This window comes from Phoca vitulina, unplaced genomic scaffold (genome assembly GCF_004348235.1).
Source record: "Phoca vitulina isolate PV1807 unplaced genomic scaffold, GSC_HSeal_1.0 scaffold3, whole genome shotgun sequence".
NCBI classification, from domain to species: Eukaryota; Metazoa; Chordata; class Mammalia; order Carnivora; family Phocidae; genus Phoca; species Phoca vitulina.
In genome coordinates this window covers 75,201,313-75,223,593 of record NW_022589706.1, presented here as the reverse complement: position 1 = coordinate 75,223,593, position 22,281 = coordinate 75,201,313, and the positions used below count along the sequence as shown (strand labels likewise).

At 36.5% G+C, this 22,281-nt stretch overlaps 1 protein-coding gene across 3 annotated transcripts in view; it reads right to left on the bottom strand.

Moving 5' to 3' along the window:
• RAP1GDS1 (Rap1 GTPase-GDP dissociation stimulator 1) overlaps positions 1–21,746 on the bottom strand; it is a 158,622-nt gene extending 136,876 nt beyond the window's left edge. For all 3 annotated transcript variants that reach the window (XM_032400873.1, XM_032400874.1, XM_032400875.1), the window contains exon 1: positions 21,551–21,746. In XM_032400873.1, coding sequence (XP_032256764.1) covers positions 21,551–21,554 — 4 coding nt within the window. In that variant the 5' untranslated portion in view covers positions 21,555–21,746. The remainder of the gene's footprint in view (positions 1–21,550) is intronic.
• Between the last annotated feature and the right edge of the window lie 535 nt (positions 21,747–22,281).

The window sequence follows — 22,281 nt, the reverse complement described above, 5'->3', positions numbered from 1 at the left end:
ACACTAAAAACAATGACATTTCACTATAAGTTTTTTTCTAATTATTTCAGAAATCAGATAAAAACTTTATGAGCAGTCCCTATTTATTCATTCTTAAATGGCATTAAAGTCTATTTTAGTTTGAACCAGAAACACTGTAGTCTAACTTGTCACATTTGATTAGAGGGTCAAGAGTCTGACAGATGATCTTTACAACTACAATATTAAGCCATCATGGATAAAAGCAAGATTAGTTTGTAAAATTTTATTTCACACAATGCCCCAAACCTTTTCACTTAGAGTTCAAGAATTATTTTACTGTTTTATAGCTATCAAATATAGCTTTAGCATATAACATGATATAATTACTAATAAGTTAATACACTGGCTTTTTTAAAAATTAGATAGTGATTTATACTGAGATCCAGGCTTAATTCTTTGTCCCAGAAATGACCAAGAAAAATATGAGGGTGATTTCTTTTCCTCAACAGTCCCCTAATAGATTTAAAATACTATACCAAATAGTGGTCAACACCCAAAATATAAGCCAATTTAGAAAACAATGTAGATACATCAACAAAGCTAGATGGCATTTGTCAAAGAATTTTTTATTTTTTTTTTAAAGATTTTATTTATTTGACAGACAGAGACAGTGAGAGAGGGAACACAAGAAGGGGGAGTGGGAGAGGGAGAAGCAGGCCTCCGGCGGAGCAGGGAGCCTGACGCGGGGCTCGATCCCAGGACCCTGGGATCATGACCTGAGCCAAAGGCAGACTCCTAATGACTGAGCTACCCAGGTGCCCCGCATTTGTCAAAGAATTTAAAGAAACCTAAGAATTATACTAGAATGATGTTGGTGAAAATGTACAGTCTGTCATTACAAACAGCTTCTGTGTGAAGAACTGTTGGAGAGGCACTGGGGTGGCTCAGGCGGTTAAGTGGCCAACTCTTAATTTTGGCTCAGGTCATGATCTCATGGTTGTGAGATCAGCCCTGAATCGGGCTCTGTGCTGGGTGTGGAGCCTGCTTAAGATTCTCTCTCTCCCTCTCCCTCTGTGCCCCCACCCCAGCTCAAGCACATGCACCCACTCTCTCTTAAGAAAAAAAAAAAACTGTTGGAATGATCTCTATACACAAGAGTTCCAGAAGATGCTGTAAAGTGGAAACTATATACTTTCAAACTTCACTTCTGTACAGGTAAGCTAATTGAGTCCATAACAGATGAGAAACTCTCTAAACATAAAAATAACAACTTGAAATGTATTCGCTCTGCTCCAGCTTCTTATACCTAGCATGTGCCTGCAAACCAACCTGAGTTCTCACAGTATCAATATTCTATCACCAGGATTCTTACAGAACAACATTGTTTTATCAGTTTATTATCCTGTATTTCCCAATTTTCTCAGTCCCCATTTATCTCTGGGCTCTCATACTCCATTTAGTCCCTTAGATTAGTACATTGATCTGGGACTTAACTACTTTCGCTGGGACTTTCTACTTCTCCAGGATAATACTTAAGTGTCTGCCTACAATGCTTTGGCTCCTGACACTTAAAAAGATATCATGCCTCCAAGCTCTGCCCTAGACTCTAGGATATGCCTAACAGGGAAAGAAGACCAGACAAGGCGCAGATAACATAAACTGAATAAGATGAAATTCTGCTAAATGTAGGAGAATGTTTAAAGGCTAAATAGGACAGATAAAGAGAAGTGTTTGGGCTTCTTTACAAGTAGTCCTGAGCGAGACTCTTCACCAGAACATACTTAAAGCTGTGACTAATTGAACATAAAGATGGAGAAAGAAGTAAAGACCCTGTTTCACAATGCTTTGTAAGAACAGAGAACTAGATTAAAGACTGACATAAAAGACTTGCATAAATGGAACTTTCTTCAGCTGGAGATCTATAAAGAAGTATTTCATTAAGATTGTTGCAAAGCACATAGTTCCACTTAGTAACCTAGTAAGTAACAAGAAAGAGATAGTATACATGAAATTTATAAATTTTTAGGCAATGCCAACTTTTCTGGATAATAAAATGCCAAACAGAAAAAATGGTATCTACACAAGTCATCGTAAATGTGACAGGTGAGTTTAACATAAGTATATATTAAAAAGCTAAAAAAAAAAATGATACAGTTTGAACTATTATTTATGAACCCACAAAATAAATATTTTCCCAGGATACTGCTACAGAAAACAAAAAGAAAACTGAGAGGATAAAACAAAAGAGAATTTAGATAAAAATTAAACAGAAAGTATGACAATACCCTTACTTAAAGCTATGATGCACCATAAATTTGAAAGAAATAAAATTAAAGCAACAGGATGAAGAGACATTAAGTCAGCTATCAACTTATTTGTCTCCTAGGTTGAAATTCACCCTCACTGCCTGATCTATAAAAATGAATCTGGGCCCTTTAAGTATTTTTCCTTTGCCAAACGGCAGGATACAAGATTTGTCTATAGAGGACAATGGATAGCATTGAAGAGGAGGGTGCTCTCCTTTTGGCTCAGGTTTCCTAAATTTTCTCCAGTGCCACATGTCCGCAGGCCGTAGCTTTCGCCGTATATTTTCTCCAGCTCTCGGCTCAGGCAGCAGGACTATGTACAAGAGCCCCGGATGACTCAAGTCTGCATCACAGCCCAGGTCACTCTTCCTGCACCTGGGGGTACACGTACATGCCGGACACCCTGTGGGACTGGACGTTCAGAGCCACTCTGGCTCAAATTATACAAAGAAGTATGCTGGGTTCCCATAGAAAGGGGCCTCTCTAGCCCAGTTTCTGCAGTGGAGCCCCAACTTCATGCCCAACTGTTGCGGACCCACTCATCAACCTCAGCTTGCTTGCTCTCCAAAGAGTTGCTGCTCCTGCAGGTCTGGTGACTGTGGACCACCTCTGGCCTGGGCAACCCAGTGAACTTAACTACCTCTTAAAGAGAACCCACCTTCTGAGGAAGTCTGTCCTTCCTTGGATACGCTCCCATAGCCCTAGATTACCCTTCAGATTTGCTATCTACCTTTAAAGTTACTCTCCTATTATTGCTTAATAATTTCTATATTAAATGTCTCCTGTTTAAATTACTGTATAATGGAAGATCATTCTCTTTGGGTTACTTGACATTCCTGCACTATTAGGGCCTTCTGAGCAAGGGAAATTGATAAGCTATAAAAAAGATAAGTCTCCCTTCCTGGAGACATTCTAGAATCATAAAAAATTCCCCTTTTCTTCCCAGAGATTTGCTTTTAGCTTATATTTAGGGCAATAGCCCTAGAGATACTTCTTCCTTTCCCTGGAAATGATTTAATTCCAGAGTAAAGATAGGATGTGTGTGTGTGTGTGTCTTGGATGACAGATGTGCCAGTAACCCTACAGAAGTTCTAATGTCATAATTTTAGGCTGCTTCTCCTGTGGTGCAAACCTGCTACATGTGCCAGGTAATCGGTACTAAAATGCTCCATGAGGGACACCTGGGTGGTTCAGTCAGTTAAGCGTCCTACTCTTGATTTTGGCTCAGGTCCTGATCTCAGGGTTATAAGATCAAGCCCTGAGTTGGGCTCCATGCTAGGCAGGGAGTCTGCTTAAGATTCTCTCTCCCTCCCCGTCTCCCTCTGCTCGCACACTCTCTCTAAAAAAAATAACAAAAATAATAACAATAATAATAAAATGCTCTATGAATAATAAGGTATGTTGTATGATCTATATACCTCGTGTTTCCTGTCAGAATATCTATATGTACTTATTAATTTAACATTATGTGGTTTGTCTTCTGATTGGACCTAGACTGATACAGATATATAAATAGCCTTTTTAGAAAAATGAGAAATTATGCGAGAAAAGACTAAGAATATTATCTTTCAGTGAAAAATATAATCTATCAGATCATGAATATTATGGATCAGGTGAATAATACATTAAGAAGATAACCTCAAGCTTCTATTTGTTCAATATGAACTATGTGCCTACCAAGTACGAAACATTGCACTAAGTACTAACGAATATGAATACAACACAGTTTTCACAGCATAGATAACATTTTTTTTAGTTTTAACTTTATTTTGATGAGAATTACCTTCATATATCCCAGTTCACTCCCAGAAGCAATCAATGTTAACATTTTCTTGCATATTCTTCTAGAAGCACTGTGTATATATATGCAGTTTTTTATATTTATAAACACACACATACAAACTTTAAAGCATAATCAATCCAAATGTTACTACAATACTGATTACCTTTTCCATGGTAATGATCTTAATAAAAGGTACCATTATTGCAATTATATTATTTTAGAAAATCATAATAATGACTGTATAAGTGAAATCCCTTGGTAAATGTACAACAAAGTATTATTTTATTCAGTGGTAACAAACTTAGAAACCACTGTCTCCCAAAAAGTGATAGGAAAGATACGGATTCAAACTAATTTTGCCAAATATACTAATATGAGGTTATTTTTATAAAATTAACATTAAATTAGTATCAAAGATAACAACTACATTTTAATTTGGAGAGATGAATATAGATATTCCTTTTTCCTATCAGGTTTTATTAGGCTATTGTGTTTTGAAAAAAAATACACAGATTTTAGTGGTAACTATCCTTATTAAGAGTATTGACTGACATTTTTTATTAGCCAAACAGGTAAAATTTACCATAAAGCAATAGTGAAACTGTTTAAACTGTTTAAACATGCATATTTCTTTTCTGGAAGCAAATATTTCTTTAAGGGAATTAATGTCAAGTAAAAACAAATAAACCATAGGGAAATGCTATTTACTAGATAAAATTCTCTGTTAAGCTATCTTTCATTGAAATGAAAAGAAAAACTCAGTAAACATTTATTCATCAGGTAGTTCCCACTTTGATGAGTTTTAATAGCAATCTGTTTCTTACTGAAACAATGCATCTTTCAGGTTTTATAACTGTTCCAATTATTACGGTTACATAACAAACCACCTCAAACTTAATGGCATAAAGCAAAAGCCATTTTATTGTACTCACAGATTCTGTGAACCAGGAGTTCACAAAGGGCACACTGAGGATGGTTTGTCTCTGTTCCACAAAGTTTGGGGCCTCAATGTAAAAGTCTCAAAGGAAAGGGGTGTATCTCCAAGAGTGACTACATAGCAGGGGGTTGGCACCATCTGAATCATCTGATGGTCTGGTGACTGGCCTGAAAGGACTTAAAGGTTATGAATGCCAATCTGACACCTGAGACCTGAGGCCCCTCCACATGGCCTGGCTTCCTCACAGAATGGCAGCTACAGGGTCAGACTTTGCAAGGCTCCAAGCAAACCTGTATTCCCACAAACAAGGTGGAAGCAACACTGTATTTTACGACCAAACCTAGGAAATGACACAGCACTTCTGGAGCATTCTATTGGTTACAAGTGAGTCACAAGCATGCTCATATTCAACAGCAAGAGAATTCCCCAACTCTCAATGGGGAATGGCAAGTTCTTGAAGAATATGTGGGGGGCAAGGGGTATTGTTGTGGCCATCTTTGGAAAACATAATCTGCTATAATAACTTAATATTCACTATACTGATTTGGTTAAAATAATACAACCAATAGCATTAGATCCTTTCAATGGGTTTACCTCTGAACACAAGATATAGTTTCCCCCAAAATGACCGTATGTTCAGCTTTGGAAACAGAAATTAAAATTTATATGGTTATTATTTTATTAATATTTACAACTACCTTATGAAAGAGGTGTTATTATTGTCCATATCTTAGTGGATGAGAAAGTTGAATCTGAAAGCTGAATAGCTTACCCAGAAAGATAAGTGCCAAAGGTCGGATAAATCCAGACATGTGTGTCTTCAATGTCTAGGTTCTTGCCACTGAACAGGCAGTCCACACAGTACCAGGTTAAATGAAATTCATGCAGATTTCATGAAAATCAGAGCTGTGCAAAGCAAGGACTACCTATATCTTGCTTTATAGAGATGCAAACCCTTCAAGAATGAATTTATAACCCAACCATGTTAGATAGTTGTACCAGCTAACAACTGTCTATGTATGGGAATGTATGCGGCAAAAGAAAGAAAAGAGAAGGGAAGGGAAGGGAATCACAATGAAATGTACCAGGGGCAGCCTCTGCCATCGTATCTCAAGGGTAGTACCAATGCTGGATACATACTCTAGCTTTCATTAAATGTTTAAATAGATAAATAAATTCTAAGAAAAATTTTCTAGATCATTTTAAGTAATGAGCACCTGTATATTCCTGAGAAGCTATACTGGTGCTGAAATGGTACATATGATGGTTTCTCTTATTTAAATTCTTAGGGCTCTGTTTTCTCTTTCAAGAATTCAAAATACACCTTTATCTGCTTCTATTAGTCATTTCTTTTATGTTATTATCTTCCAGTTAGAGGTTAAGTTTTTCAAAAGCAGAAACTGTCACTGCTTGCATTATTTGTCACTTTCTGTAATGCATAACATGACAGGCCTATGTTTCTGATCTGACCGATGTTTTATACAAACCATATAAAAACCAAAAATGTGACACAGTGGACAGTTATTCTTTTTTGGAGCTTCACACCACTCTTCTCAAAAATGCATTCTTGTAACTAGAAGGAAATTAAGTTAATCAGCTCATATAAAATTCCTATCTTTATTGTAATTGGTTTTGTTTTTGAAGCCAACTATATTATATAATTTTAAAGACAAACTAATATTTCTATTTCTGTAAAACAAATATTTCAATGTAAGTTTTGTTTCTTTACAATGATCAGTCTCATCTCTTATAATGGAGTTACTTGAGGAATCTTCAAAATGGAATATTTTTCAAAACAACTAAAGGAATAGTTTTTATTTTTTGACAAATTTCTTGTTAAAAACAATCTTAGATGGTGTGAGCTCACAGTTTTGAAAGCATTTTTTTGTTAAAGTTCAATGATTCCTGGTTGTTGTTTTTCTGACTATAAAAACAAACCCCCCACCCATAAGTTAGGGGAACTTACTAGTTATTTGAAATTATTTTATATAATTTTATGTAATTCTTTTTCACATAATTTAAAATTTAACTTGTTTTAAATACTTTAAAATTATATAATTCTATGTAATTTATTTTATATAATTGTTTTAAATAACTTTATATAATGCTTGTATGTTAGAAAATGCTTTCTAATATATACAAGAAAATCATGTTTTCTAGAAACAATCTAGCAGCCCTATTGCACTTCGATGACTCTTTAAACATGCCATACCATCATTTTCCCTAGAAAGGCACCATCACCACTCCCCCCCCCAAAAAAGGGGAAAAAATACAATGATCTGGGTTTGGGAGCTGGTCAGTCTTTATTAAGTAACTGAGTGTGAAGGTTTCCATATTATAATTTGCATTAGTTCTCTATGAAATGGGCTCTTTTCCCCCTTCCATTTTTATTTGAAATCTATTATTTGGTTCTTATTCAATAATGACGATAGTATTTTAAGAATACAGATGAAATGGGGATGTAAAGAGCTTAAGTAACTTGCCAAAGGCTATACTACAGAATTAATTCACGAGAGATTCTATCCTCTATCTCTTTGATTTCTTTTATCATTCTGATCATTACAGATTTGGTTTAATCATGATTGATGAGAATATATATATCACAGGTAGTTAGCTTTGTTCTTTACTTATATTACTTAATTTTTGCAGTAATTACTTAATTTTAAAATAAATTTATTAACTTTCAAAAAGTAACGTAAGTTCCATTTTACCATAATTTTGAATATAATTATAGCTTTTGAATTACTAAAGAGTTAATAGAAATCTCAGAGATTGCAAATTCAAGTATCTGTAAGAGCCATATGCCACATTAACAAAAGATAAAAATCATACAATCATCTCAAAAGATGCGGAGAAAGCATTTGACAAAATTCAACATCCATTCATGACAAAAACTCTCAACAAAGTGGGGTTAGAGAACATAACCACTTGCATTATTTAACATAATATAGCCATGTAGGGGGGCGCCTGAGTGGCTCAGTTGGTTGAGTGACTCTTGATCTCAGCTCAGGTCTTGATCTCACAGTTGTGAGTTCAAGCCCCACACTGGGCTCCACCTACTTAAAAAAAAAAAAAAAAAAAAGGCCATTTATGAAAACCTACAGTTAACATCATACCCAATGGTAAAAAACTGAGAGCTTTCCCTTTGAAGTTAGGAACAAGACAAGGATCAATACATACTTGCCACATAGTACTGGAAGTCCTAGCCACAGAAACCAGACAAGAAAAAAAGAAACAGCATGCATTTTGGTAATGGAGAAATTAAACTGTCAGTAATCACAGATGATATACTATACGTAAAAAACCTTAAAGATCCAAAAAAGTAATAAAAGTAATAAATGACAAGAATAAATTAAAAAATGAAATTAAAAAATGAATAATAGAAGTAATAAATGAATAAATAGAAGTAACAAATTAATAGTAATAAATGAATAAAAGTAATAGAATAAATAAACAGAATAAATGAGTAAGTTGCAAAACACAAAATTAATACCCAGAAACTGGTAGCATTTCTATACACTAGTAAGGAAGTTGCAGAAAAAGAAATTAAGAAAACAATTTCATTTACAATTGCACCAAAAACAACAAAACACTTAGGAATAAACTTAACCAAGTGAAAGATCTATACTCTGAAACCTATAAAGCACTGATAGAAGAAATTGAAGATGACACAAACAAATGGAAAGATAATCCATGCTCATGGAATGGAAGAATTAATACTGTTAAAATATCCATACTACCCAAAACAATCTAGAGATTCAATGCAATCCCCATCAAAATACCAACAGCATTTTTTATAGAACTAGAACAAATAATCCTAAAATTAGTATGGAACAAAAGACTCTGAATAGCCAAAGTAATCTTGATAAAGAACAAAGCTGGAGGTATCATGATTCCAGATTTCAAGATATACTACAAAGCTGCACTAACCAAAACAGTATTGTACTACCATAAAAATAAGTCAATCAGAGAAAGACATGTATCATATGATCTCACTGACATGAGGAATTCTTAATCTCAGGAAACAAACTGAGGGTTGCTGGAGTGGTGCGGGGTGGGAGGGATGGGCTGGCTGGGTGACAGACACTGGGGAGGGTATGTGCTATGGTGAGCGCTGTGAATTGTGTAAGACTGTTGAATCACAGACCTGTACCTCTGAAACAATACATTATATGTTAAAAAAAAAAAAAAAGAAGATAGCAGGAAGGGAAAAATGAAGGGGGGGAAATCGGAGGAGGAGACGAACCATGAGAGACTATGGACTTTGAGAAACAAACTGAGGGTTCCAGAGGGGAGGGGGGTGGGGGGATGGGTTAGCCTGGTGATGGGTATTAAAGAGGGCACGTACTGAATGGAGCACTGGGTGTTATATGCAAACAATGAATCATGGAACACTAAATCAAAAACTAATGATGTAACGTATGGTGATTAACATAACATAATAAAATAAAATAAATAAATAAAAATAGATCAATGGAAAAGAATAGAAAGCCCAGCAATAAACCCACAATATGATCAGTTAATATCATATGTTATATATTATCATATATCATACAGTCAATCTGTGACAAAAAAGGAAAGAACATACAATGAGGAAAAAACAGTCTTTTTAATAATAGTGCTGGGAAAACCGAACAGCTATATTTAAAAGAATGAAACTAGAGCACCTTTCTAACACCATACACAAAAATAAACTCAAAATTGATTAAAGACCTAAATATGAGACCTGAAATCATGAAAGTTCTAGAAGAGCATGAGGAGTAATATCTCTGATATTAACTACAGCAATTTTTTCTAGATATGTCACCTAAGGCAAGGGTAACAAAAGCAAAAATAAACTATTGGGACTACATCAAAATAAAAAGCTTTTACACAGTGAAGGAAACCATCAACAAAACAAAAAGACAACCTACTGAATGGTAGAAGATACTTGTAAATGATATATATGATAAGGGCTTAATATCCAAAATATATAAAGAACTTACACAACTCAACACCAAAAAACAAATAATCCATTTAAAAACTGGGAAGAAGACACAAACACACATTTCTCCAAAGACATACAGATGGCCAACAGACACGTGAAAAGATGCTCAAAATTACTAACCACCAGGGAAATGAAAATCAAAACCACAATGAAATATCACCTTATACCTGTCAGAATGGCTAAAATAAAAATCACAAGAAATAACGAGTGTTGGCGAGGATGCAGAGAAAAAGGAACCCTTGTGCAATACTGGTGGGAATATAAATTGGAACAGCCACCGTGGGAAAACAGTATGGAGGTTCCTCAAAAAATTAAAAATAGAAATACCATAAAATCCAATAATTCCACTACTGGGTATTTACCCAACGAACACAAAAACATTATTTTGAAAAGACAGACGCACCCCTATGTTTATTGCAGTATTTACAATAGTCAAGATATGGAAGCAACCTAAGTGTCCGTGGATAGATGAATGGATAAGGAAGATGTGGTGTGTGTACACACACAGACACACACAGACACACACACACACACACACACACACGAGTATTATGCAGCCATAAAAAAAGAGGACATCTTGCCATTTGCGACCACATGGATGGACCTAGAGGGTATTATGTTAAGTGAATTAAATCAGACTGAGAAAGACAAATACAGTATGATTTCACTCATATGTGAAATCTAAAAAAAACAAAAAAACCCCCAAAAAACCCCAGATAAACAAAAAGCAGACTCAAACCTATTAATACAGAAAACAAAATGATAGTTGCCAGATGAAAGGGGTATGGGAAAAAATGGGTAAAGGGGAGTGGGAGACATAGGCTTCCAGTTATGGGAGGAATAAATCATGGGAATGAAAAGCACAGAATAGGGAATATAGACAATGATATTGTAAATAGCATTGTACGGTGATAGATGGTAGCTACACTTGTGATGAGCAGAGCGTGACATATAAAGAAGCTGAATCACTATGTTGTACACCTGAAACCAACGTAACATTGTGTGTCAATTATACTTAAATAAAAAAACCTAAAGTAGAAAATAAAAATAAACAGATAAATACCTTCAAGAGCCAGAGAGAGTACTGAGTGAAGTTTGTAGGATTTAAGATAATAGGAAGTAGTATGGAACTGGGGACCTCATACCCTACCTAAGAACAATTATCATTAACTGTCACCAATAGGAAGGCAGTCTCAGGGATCCTAAATTTTTAATTTTTCAAGAAAACTTCACAAAATAGATTTCTATCAGAAATTTCCTGATATTTAAATGCTGACAACTAATTCCAATTTCTAAAACTTCCCTAACAAAATCCATCTGCAAAGTATATTTGGCCCGTTGGCCGCTGGTTTGCAAGCCCTATTATAAACATGCCTATGGTCACCAGAGGATAATGCTGTTAAATAAGAAGACTGACCTAAGTCTGTTAGACATGAACAAACAAGTATTACTGAATGCCAACAAGAAATATGAACACTGAGTGACTAAAATTATATTATTGAATGTATTATAGGAGTCCAAGAAGTGAGAGGTGTCCAGAGAAATGAAAACCTCACTGACCCGAGGTTCTGACCAGTGTTCTCTACCCTGGACAGAAAGAGACAGAGCCACGATGTCATTGTTTGAGGCCCTGGATCTTACAATTCCAAAAACCATGAACAATCTTAAGTTCAGTCAACCTTTGAACAATACAGATTTGAACCACACAGGTCCACTTATACATGGATTTTTTTTCAATACAGTACAGCACTGTAAATGTATTTTCTCTTCCTTATGATTTTCTTGATAACATTTTATTTTCTCTAAATTATCTTAAGAATACAATATATAATATATATAACATACAAAATATATGTTAATTGACTGTTCTCAGTAAGGCTTCCAGTCAACAGTCGGCTATTAGTAGTTAAGTTTTCAGGAGAATCAAACATTATATGTGGATTTTTTACTCTGTGGGAGGTACATGCCACTAACTTCCATATTGTTCAAGGGCCAACCGTATCTAGATAAAAATCTAATTTCTGGTGTCTTTAAAAGTGTCAAAATCTGGCTTCCCTGGGCCCACATTCCTACATGGCAAAAATGGTTATAGTTGAGTAGGAAAGCGAAATGATCAGATTCACCTTTTAAATAGAGTACTCTAGCAGCATGTAAAAACTGGTTAAGAGGGGAAATGCTGCGGGAAAGAACATCTGTTACAGAAGAGTGAAATGGCCTCAAGAAGGGGTGATAAAACACTGCACTGGCATGTTTACAGTGGGGAGAAGAGGAGAAGGCTGATTCAAAGAGGTAGAATTGTTAGAATTTAGGGAATCCAATGGATATTAGAAATAGAATGAGTTGATTTCAGAAATGATTGACTGGATGGGTGGTGATACCATTCACCGAGCTAGGGAATTCACAGGCTTTAAAAGTACTGGGTAAAGGTGAGGTAGTATAGCATTACTCTATAGTGGAAATAGGCAAACTATAGCCCATCTCCTGTTTTTGCATAGTCCAAGGGTAAAACAGTTTTACATTTGCAAATGGTTGAATAAAATCAAAAGAGAAATATATTTCATGATGTACAGATTACATGAAATTCAAACTTTAGTGTCCATTAACAAAGTTTCACTGTAACGCAACTCACTCCTTTATTGTTTATACCTATATTCACATTATGACGGCAGAGTTTACACTGCTGTTTGATGTACTACAAATTACAGTGGCACAGTTATGGCTGTCCATTGTTTCAAGTGCCAAGTCTATTGTCATATCACAACACTTCGTTGTGATCATTAAGTCAAAACAGGAACCATATACTTCAACTGTCGTGCTTTTAAGGCATTATAAGTGGCGTGTGGACTATTTTGTTATTGAATTAGATAGCAAGCCAATGTATCATCCAATGACACAACAGCTATGCTAGAAAAATACTACACCTATTATTACTAGACTAAGCATTCATCATATTCACAGTTCATAGGAAAGTAATTGTCAGAGAAATTAGAAAATATAAAACACAGTAGCTCGTCACAGCCGAATTTCTTTATAAAAATAAAAAATGAAAATGAAGCTACAAACAAAGTAAGTTTCTGAGTGGCTCACTTACTAACCAAACAAGGAAAGTTGTTTACTCATGATGAGCTGAACTGTGTTTTGACTACAACAATTAAAGAAATATTTCAGGGGGCGGGGGGTGTTTGCTAATAGCCTTTCTATGATGATAGCTACTTGAAGAGGTAAGGACACTGGAAGCAATATCAATATTCAACTAAAAAACAAGGCAAATGATTTTGAAAGATTTTCCTTGTTTTTTGATGAGTTGACAAACATCAGTGATACTGTTTAATATTATTTTTGGAAAACTGATGCCAAGCAACTAAAGAATTAGCCTCTATGAAGAGTCTGCATAGAACAACAATAGGCAAGATCATTTTCAAAGTTGAGAACATAAATTAATTCAGTACAACCTGAAGCGGAATCTGCTAAGATGTGTTACAACTAATGGTGATAAAAATGTGACGAATAGAAAAAGGCTTAGCTGAACAAACTTACAAAGTTTGTGAAATGTAAGGTATTTAAAGCCTATGGTTCTTCATTATATTATTCATCAGCAGGCATTCTATGAAGAAAATATTTTAAACTATCATGTATTATTGAACCAGTAGTATCAACTTTATTCACTCTCACTCTCACTCTCTCAACTTTATGTAAGTGAGATCACAGTACACATCATCAGTTCTGTGTACCTTGATAAGAAGTAGAAGCTGAATACCCTGACTTGCCTCATCACACAACAGTTTAATGGCTTAGCAATCAATGGTAGAGTTTTATTGTGATTTTTTAGCTCAAAGTGAGATGAAATTTCTGGGGGAAAAAAAAAGAAATGCCTTTAACCACTATTATCAAACAATGAATGCCTCTGGAAATTAGATTTGCTGCATATTTGATGTTTCCTAGAATTTGACCTGAAAATCAAGGCAAAATAGAGCTTACATGAGACACTTAAACTATGTTAAGTCATTTTGACAACATTGTTGGAAACACAAGTAACCATCAATCTGTTATATACACTTCTTGTGTGGTCAAATGTTAAAATAAGATCTACATGCATATACAAATTTGCAACAGCTATATTTTGCAAGCTCAACCTAAGGTTACAGCAGTGTTTTTCAGACCTCATTTCAAATGCAAAAGAAACTTCTATACATCAAAATCCACTTAACTAAGCAACTGAGGAGCTTCTACCTTTCTTTGGAAGTGGTTAATCTGCAATGTAGTAGCATGCTAAATAGCAAATATCAAGAGAAGAAGAATCTAAAAGAATTTTATAAATTCCTTCCATAGAAATGAATATGCTCATTAATAAAATCATATGCTCATGACCGATAGCAGTATTTAGCAGTACCTATCTGTGTGAAAACATGTTTCAAAGACAAAATCCATTAAATCACATTACAGATCTGCATTAACGAATGAACATCTGGATCAATTCTGATGATAGGGTAACTCTGAATCCCAATTAAGTGAAATGCTATCTGAAAAACAGAATTATAATATTTTCATTAGATCTGTATTGCAGTAACTTATGTTCACTTAGTGTTGTATTTTGAATTTAGTCAACAAAATATTTGTGGATATTTGTTTTCTCTCATCATATAGTTCTATCTATGTAGTATCTTTGATTTTGCCTCTTGGCCTGCAAAGCCTAAAGTACTTACCATCTGGCCCTTTATGCAAAAAGTCTGCAGACCTATGCTCTATGGCGATGCTACTGAAAGTGCAACATCATCTGCCAATGTCTTGACAATGCAAATTCTCAGCCTACCCAACACCTACAGAATCAAATTTCTGAGGGTGGGCCCAGTAATTTTTTTTTTTTTTAAACAAATGCTACATGATTCTTAAGCAAGCTAGAGTCTGAGAATCGCTACTCTAAAACAGGATTTTAGAGACTCAGTTCTCTCCTGCTGGATAAATTATTCAATTCTTTGAATCAGTAAAATGGGGATAGTGTCACCTACTTCACAGAATTGTTGAAAAGATTAAAATTAACTTTAAAAATACGAAAAAATGTAAAGCTTAACATAACTGACATCAATAATTCTTATTAAATGATAATAAATAGTAATTATTAATTCATTGGTGTAGTAAAACCCCCTTGTACCAGCCCAAGAGACATGATTATTAAATTTTTAGGAATTTTATGAGGCAACTAGTAAAATAGTCGTCACTAAATATTAAAGTTTATAAACCTAAATAAGTTATGTTAAAACAAAGGTATTAATACTCAAAACTCATTACTACTTAATTATTTTACTACATTTTACCATTATCTGTGCTCATAAGGTTATTTACCTATATAGTGGATCTACTATATAATGGTGTGCTGCAGCTCATCTCTTCCCAACTATACATTCACAGGATATCAACCACCACCACAAATCAGGGCTTTTCTGGAGAAGGGCTTTTGGTTAAACATTAACCATCACACCTCTAGTTAATCATTATTAAAAATTGCACAATGAATTTGGTTTTGAATTGAATGAACTTGAATTAATTATGCATGTAGAAATATTTAAAAAATCTCCTAGATAAAAAGATAGCCCATACATATATTATATATGTGCCTACATAGAGCCCATACATTATACATAGTGCCTACATATTATATATATGTAGTAACCTATATTATTAAATATATATGCCTATATATACTATAAACATAGTATATATATGCCTATACATACTATATACATAGTATATGCAAGCATATATATTTAGTGATAATATATACACACATATATAATATGAAGAGACTAATAGCATATAGATAGTTATTGAAGTCATAAATATGGACAAAATTAAGCAAAAACAGCCATTAGAGCAGAGGACAGATATAGAGCTCATATGGAAAAAATTCACTTATGTACAAAAAGTTAGAAGGACTTTGGAGTTTGTAAGCTACAGCTCAATTTAACCACTTCCATTTATCACTATCCTAATTCCCACTTCTAACTCCTAGAATGGTTCTAGCAACAAAAGTTTTATAAATAAACATACTGAGAGAATGACATTACTGTGCAATTTGAATCCAGCATTCTTAGACAGTATGAGTAATGGTATTTCAGGCCATCTAGTTAGACAAAGCTAATAAGTTGTTTCAAACCCTGAAGTGCTACCTCAAGTAGACGTTACCCTTTGAACACTAAAGAAAAATGAATTATATAAGGATGATTATAGCATACTTAAGACAATAATATTGAGTATATTTCAAAGTTCAGTTTCAAGGAATCATAGAATTTTATAACCAAAATAGACTTCATACCATACTGATATCTTTATTTATTATTGCCCTTCTCTCCACAAGAACTATTTGCCAAGTTAAATGCCTAGGAAAGTATAAATTGTTACCTGCACATTTGATAATCTAAAATTAACATGAAGTTCTCAAAGGAGTGGATCTTCCCTCTCCATTCCTCCTGATGTTTGAATATTAAAAATTTAGGTAGTTCTTATGGCCACTGCTGGTGCCACCAATAACGCCAGAATTGCCAAGTTCGAATTCAGGTGACCTGGAATCTCTGAAGAGGGAAACCACACTATTTTCCCCCAAAGGCACCTAGAAGCTCCAACGTTCCATTGTGAAAGTTAAAACTCTACAGTTCTCAAAAATGAATTAGGGTTATTATAACTTTCCATATAGTAGTACTAGAGACTTCAGAATATAACTCTTGCAAAGACAGTGAATTTAACTCTTTTCCCATATGGAAAAAAACAGGTATATGGGACATAGATATAATGCCAACATAAGAAAAATTGTTGAACTAGTCAATCTGTCATCTATGATCTTTTAAAATAATAAATTTTAGTGATTATCACTTTACAAAAAAATTGTATCACTGTAATTCACAAAAAAACAAGTAAAAGTACTATTTTTACATTTATCTGTGAAACCATTCCTGGACTTAAAAATACAAGAGGAAAAAAAAAAAGATTTCTCTATAAAGCTAATATATATTTATAGAGAAAAAACTCCAGGAATTAAGGGTATAAGAGGCATAAATATAACTAGAGAAATCCCAAATTCACAAAGACTAATAGTAAATAAAAAGTGATAAAACCATTCATCAGTAAAGAGTATATTTTATGTAAAATACCATGTAAAATTATAAAACCATTTCTAAGCTCACTCTGTATGACAGTGCAAACATAAAAAGTATACTATACTAAGACATAATGACATAAAAAATGGAATGTCAAAGAAATGTGAAGCACTATGGTGAGATTACAAATTATTGTCAGGCAAGAAAATAGCATGTGTCATTCCATGTGAAGTGCAACGTTTTAAAAATGTTTAAAGAAACCTATGCTTACTTACAGATCTTTAAATAGATCAAGGGATACAGCATGAATACACAGTGAATTCTTAGTTCCACTTACTCATTACTCAGTTAGCCTCTAGAACTGGCCTCCATATCTACTATACCTTCTAAAGCTGCTTTTTAGAAAATATCCTGGGTAATATCCTAATCAAACCACATCAACGCAGATCCTTTTCTCAGTCCTTAGCACTCTGTTCTGAAGCAATGGACATTATTGACCATCCAGTCTTTAATGCCACTAGCCACATGCCAATTCCAGTCTTTCACTCCTACCTAACTTCTCTTTCAGTGTCAAATCATTCCATTCTTCTTCCCTAACAATGGGTCACTCCTCAAGATTCTTACCTTGGACAAATTTTCTTCTCTCTGTTGCCTCTCTGACTCCAACCTAACTTGAAATATCATCTTAGGATATTTCCGGATAACTTCCAGATCTCTATTCAAATCCTCTCTTAAAAGTTAAAATAACTGTTTGTTAAATATTTTTTACCTAGTTTCAGTCAGTCAACAAATGTTTACTGCATGGCTACTATGTACCAGACACTAATACTAAAAATGTATTCAAGGGCGCCTGGGTGGCTCAGTCGTTAAGCATCTGCCTTCAGCTCAGGTCATGATCCCAGGGTCCTGGGATCGAGCCCCGCATCGAGGTCCCTGCTCCGCGGGAAGTCTGCTTCTCCCTTTCCCACTCCCCCTGCTTGTGTTCCCTCTCTCGCTGTGTCTCTCTCTGTCAAATAAATAAATAAAATCTTTTTTAAAAAAATGTATTCAAAACCTAATGAGAGTCCCTGTCATCAATGAGCAGAGAATCTAAATGGCAAACTAAACAGTCCAACTCATCAGGTCCAAAATTGACTATTCATGTTTCCTCTTCCAATGGATTAAATATATATTAATAGTTCCGGATTCTCTCTATTGCCCAGGCGATACTATGTGTCTCCTTTCTCAACTATATTCAATTGGTTGGCAAGTAAATCCTGTTCTTTATTTGTAACATTCTATTCCCATTGCCACAGCCTAGTTCAGGATGGTAAATATTTTCATTCAAACTTCAACCACCACCCTCTGAAGTGTTCTCTATTTTCTCATCTAACCCATCCTTCACTCAATTATCAAATTTTCCTAAACCACAGATGTGATCCATCACTTAACTACATAAAAATGTTTCATAGTCCCTCAATAGACAAGTCAAAGTCCAAAAACTTCTTCAACTTGGCATTTAAGGTCCTCCATTATCTGGTCTTTACCTATACTTTTTCCTGTCACCCACCTTAACTTACCTTTTGCTCCAGCCAAACATGGCTTTTTAATCATATCCTGAAACTCCTTGAGTGTTCTCTATCTCTATATCGTCATTTGTGCCATTTCTCTCCTGCCAACCCCCATCCTGATTAACAGTCTCCATTCATTTCTACCTTTCAGAAGCTTAACCAACCTTTGGTTCAAGTAACATCATTCTTCTAAAACCATCTCTCCATGCCCTGAATTTACAATACATGTAAAGGTCTTTTATGTCACTTATACTTTATTTCTGTTATAGCTATCTGTGTATGTATCATATCATTCCTATTACGGTTATATGCAACTTGAAGTATGAATGTCTTATTCATCTCTGTCCTCCCACAATACGTTGTACATGGTTGATATTCAATAAATACTAAGTATATTGAATTTATAATAAAATATATATTATAACCATGGCCCATAAGACTATATAGGAAGTTTTCTTCACTTTCTTACAGAGAAAAATCACTGCCACATGAATAATTTTTAAAATCACCTTATTTATTTCTTGGAGAGACCTTAAAAAGTAATTTTTTTCCTACCATCTTCAGGGTACCCCTTATGTATATATTAATTGTTATAATTTCCTTGGCTCAGAATATGAAACTGCTTTCCAAGGTTTCAATTTTACGTTATTGCATGTACCTAGTGATCACACACTAAACCACCTTACCAAGGAAGACAGCAGTGCAGAAGGAAATGGTCTGCCTGGAGGCTATCCCAAAACCATACCTCTGAGACAACCCAGCTTTCTTTCTTTCTTTTTTTTTAAGCAAGAAGAGTACTCATAGTATAATTATACTTCTCTGTTCCCAATTCCTCCAACCTCCATAATATCTACCAACCTGAATGTTCAGAGCCCATACTTACAGGTTCATAAATTGAAAATAATAGATAGGTTTTTAAGTTCAACAGTGAATTCACAAAGATTTATTGAATATCTACTATGTGGAAAGCATTGTGGGGTACACAAAAATTAATAAGACATAATTTACATCTTCTGGAACTCATGACTAAGTGCACAACACACACACATAAACCACTCCATTATAAGGCAGATTATGTAAGTGCTAAAAAGCCTCCAACAAGGTACAGAGTGCTATGAGGAGACTTCTTTAATTAAAGAGTATCTTAGAAGCTTCAAATGAGAGATGGGTTTCTACCTGACCATTGTTTGAAATCAAGCAATAACATTCAAGATTTTGAAGATCAATCATTTTTAAATAAATTTAAGTATTTTTATTCATAAGTATTGCAACAGGACTGAATTTTTTTCTACTGAAAAGATTCTGACTCAACATGTAAGTTAAAATTTTATTTAAATGGATTTTTTAGCTCACCTTGAAACATGGATAAATGTATTTTACAGGCCAAACTTGTGCCCTATAATTAAGGAGAAAATTTTTGTATGTTCAAGGAAAATTCACAACGTGTCCAGTAATCTGAATTAATATTTATTTAAAATTCTACTCCTAGAGAAAAGCTAGGTAAATATGGGTCACCCAATTTTATATAAATTTGTTCAGCATACCAATAGTACATTAAAAGGGAAAAAAAAACTGAACTGAAAATAAAATTCAGGGCCATAGATTCATTTTTCATTCATACCACCTCCTCCTGCAACACTAGCCTCTTCCCAATATATGGCCAAAGGTCTGAAACAGAGCTTGGAGCATCTGCTTTTCCAGTAAGCTCCATCGACACCATTTCTAGATTTAGATACTTCCTTGAGGATTCTGAGTTGTCATGACTGAACTCTAGACGTGTTGAGCACTGTATTGACAGATGAAAGAACCACATTCATTTTAGGCTTAAAATAACTTGCACGGAAGGGGTGGGAAAAGTCCGAGTTGACAGATGCCAATGGAGCAAATTTTAAAAAGAGGAAATTATGATAGGAGTGGAAGCAAACTTGTTACATGTAGAAGTATGGTATTCCAAATTGCTACTATTAAAAAAAATCGTCTTTTAATTACAGAACTCATCAGACGTTTTTGTAATTACTGAACTTAAGCAATACATTATGAAAAAAAAATTTAAGGTAAATCATATGTAGTTTTAGAAAATACATTTGCTTTTAAATATCTCACCCCAAACAATTTCGTGAGATTAACCATACATACAAAGGAACTAAAATCAGATTATGTAGATTTAGGCAGGGGAAGCTGGGAAAGAATAACTAACATGTAAGTTCGGTAACACGTTACAGGGTGCGTTTCCTCCTACAGTAGACAGGCGAAGGAACCAAAAAAATGGGTTGAGCACAGGAATATTGCACATTGTAGTCAGCCAACACTAACTCAACAGCTAGCGGTTCTATCCATCCTTCCTCACGTTCCTCGTGGCCTCTGACAAGTCATCCTTTCAACCTATGAGGCTGTCCGTTCTCCCCCATCAAAAATAATTTCCATGCAGGTTGTACGATCGCCCTGACAAACTACTTGCTCGCACTTCCCCGCCTCGGGATGAACAGTCCCCAAGATGGGGAAAGGTCGCCCTGACACGGAAGTTACACGAAGTGGTCTGTCTCGCGGTCCGACCGAGCCTCCACACCAGCAGACGCCGGGGAAAGGAAGAGGGTGGCCTCCGGAGAAACGGGGATGGAGCAGAGGATGCTAGCCCGCGAGGCAGCCTCCGCGGTGCCCGGGCACCGGCTCGGGCAGGAAGAATGGAGGAGGGGAGGCGCGGCAGCGAGGTGCCCGAGAGCCGGGCGGCGGTCCGACCCCACCCCGCGCTCGGGACCCTCCCAGCCCGGGGACCGGCGTGCGTTCCGCGTGCGCCGCCTCTCCCCGGAGGAAGAGCCACTGTGTTACACCCGTGCCTTTGAGAAATCCGGCAACTTTGCGCGAGAAATGCTTCCCACCCTGCAACACGCCGAGAAAGAGAAAAATGTCAGGCGATGACGGGGGAGGAAGGATGACTTACCCATGTTTCTCCCAGAGGGTGAGGAGCCTGCAGGGCGAGGCGAAGGTCTCCGGTGCGGGCGGCGCGGCGCTGTGTCCTCCCTCTACCTCTGTCTCTCCCGCAGCCAGGGAGGGACCCGCGGGGGGCGGCCGCCGGGGAGGAGCAGCTGCTGCTCCTGCTGCTGCTGCTGCAGGCGGCGCGGCCGCGGCGGGGACGAGCGGCGGGGGGCGGGGCGGGGCGGGGCGGGGCGGGCGGGCGCAGCCTGCGGCGGGCGCGGCTCCCAGCGGCTGGCGGCGGAGACGCCGAGCAGGCCTGAGGAGCGCCTGCCCCGACTCGCGGCCCTGGAGGGCCCCGCCCTCTCCACCGAGCATGCTCAGTGCCGCCACTCCCCCCCTCCCCGCCGCCGCCGCCGCCTCCCGAGGCAAGTGAATCTGAGCGTGCGGGTGGGCGTGTTTGCGGACCAGCTGCAGCCGCTGCGGAGCAGCTTGATGGCGACCGCCTGAGGTGCGGTGGGTGGGCCCGGAGAAGGCAGAGCGCGGGGATATTGAGTCCCGAGTGCTACTGTCTGGCTTGCACCGGCTGGCTCTCCGACCCCGCCAGCCCACACCCGGAAAACGGGCCCTTGTTCATTATAGGACAACCCAGCTGCACAGGCGGGAATTTCCCGGAGGGGACGTTGGGCCGCCTCAGACCCGGGAAGGTGGTGGGGAAGCAGAGCCGACATCCTGAAACGAAGCTGGAATGGACGTATG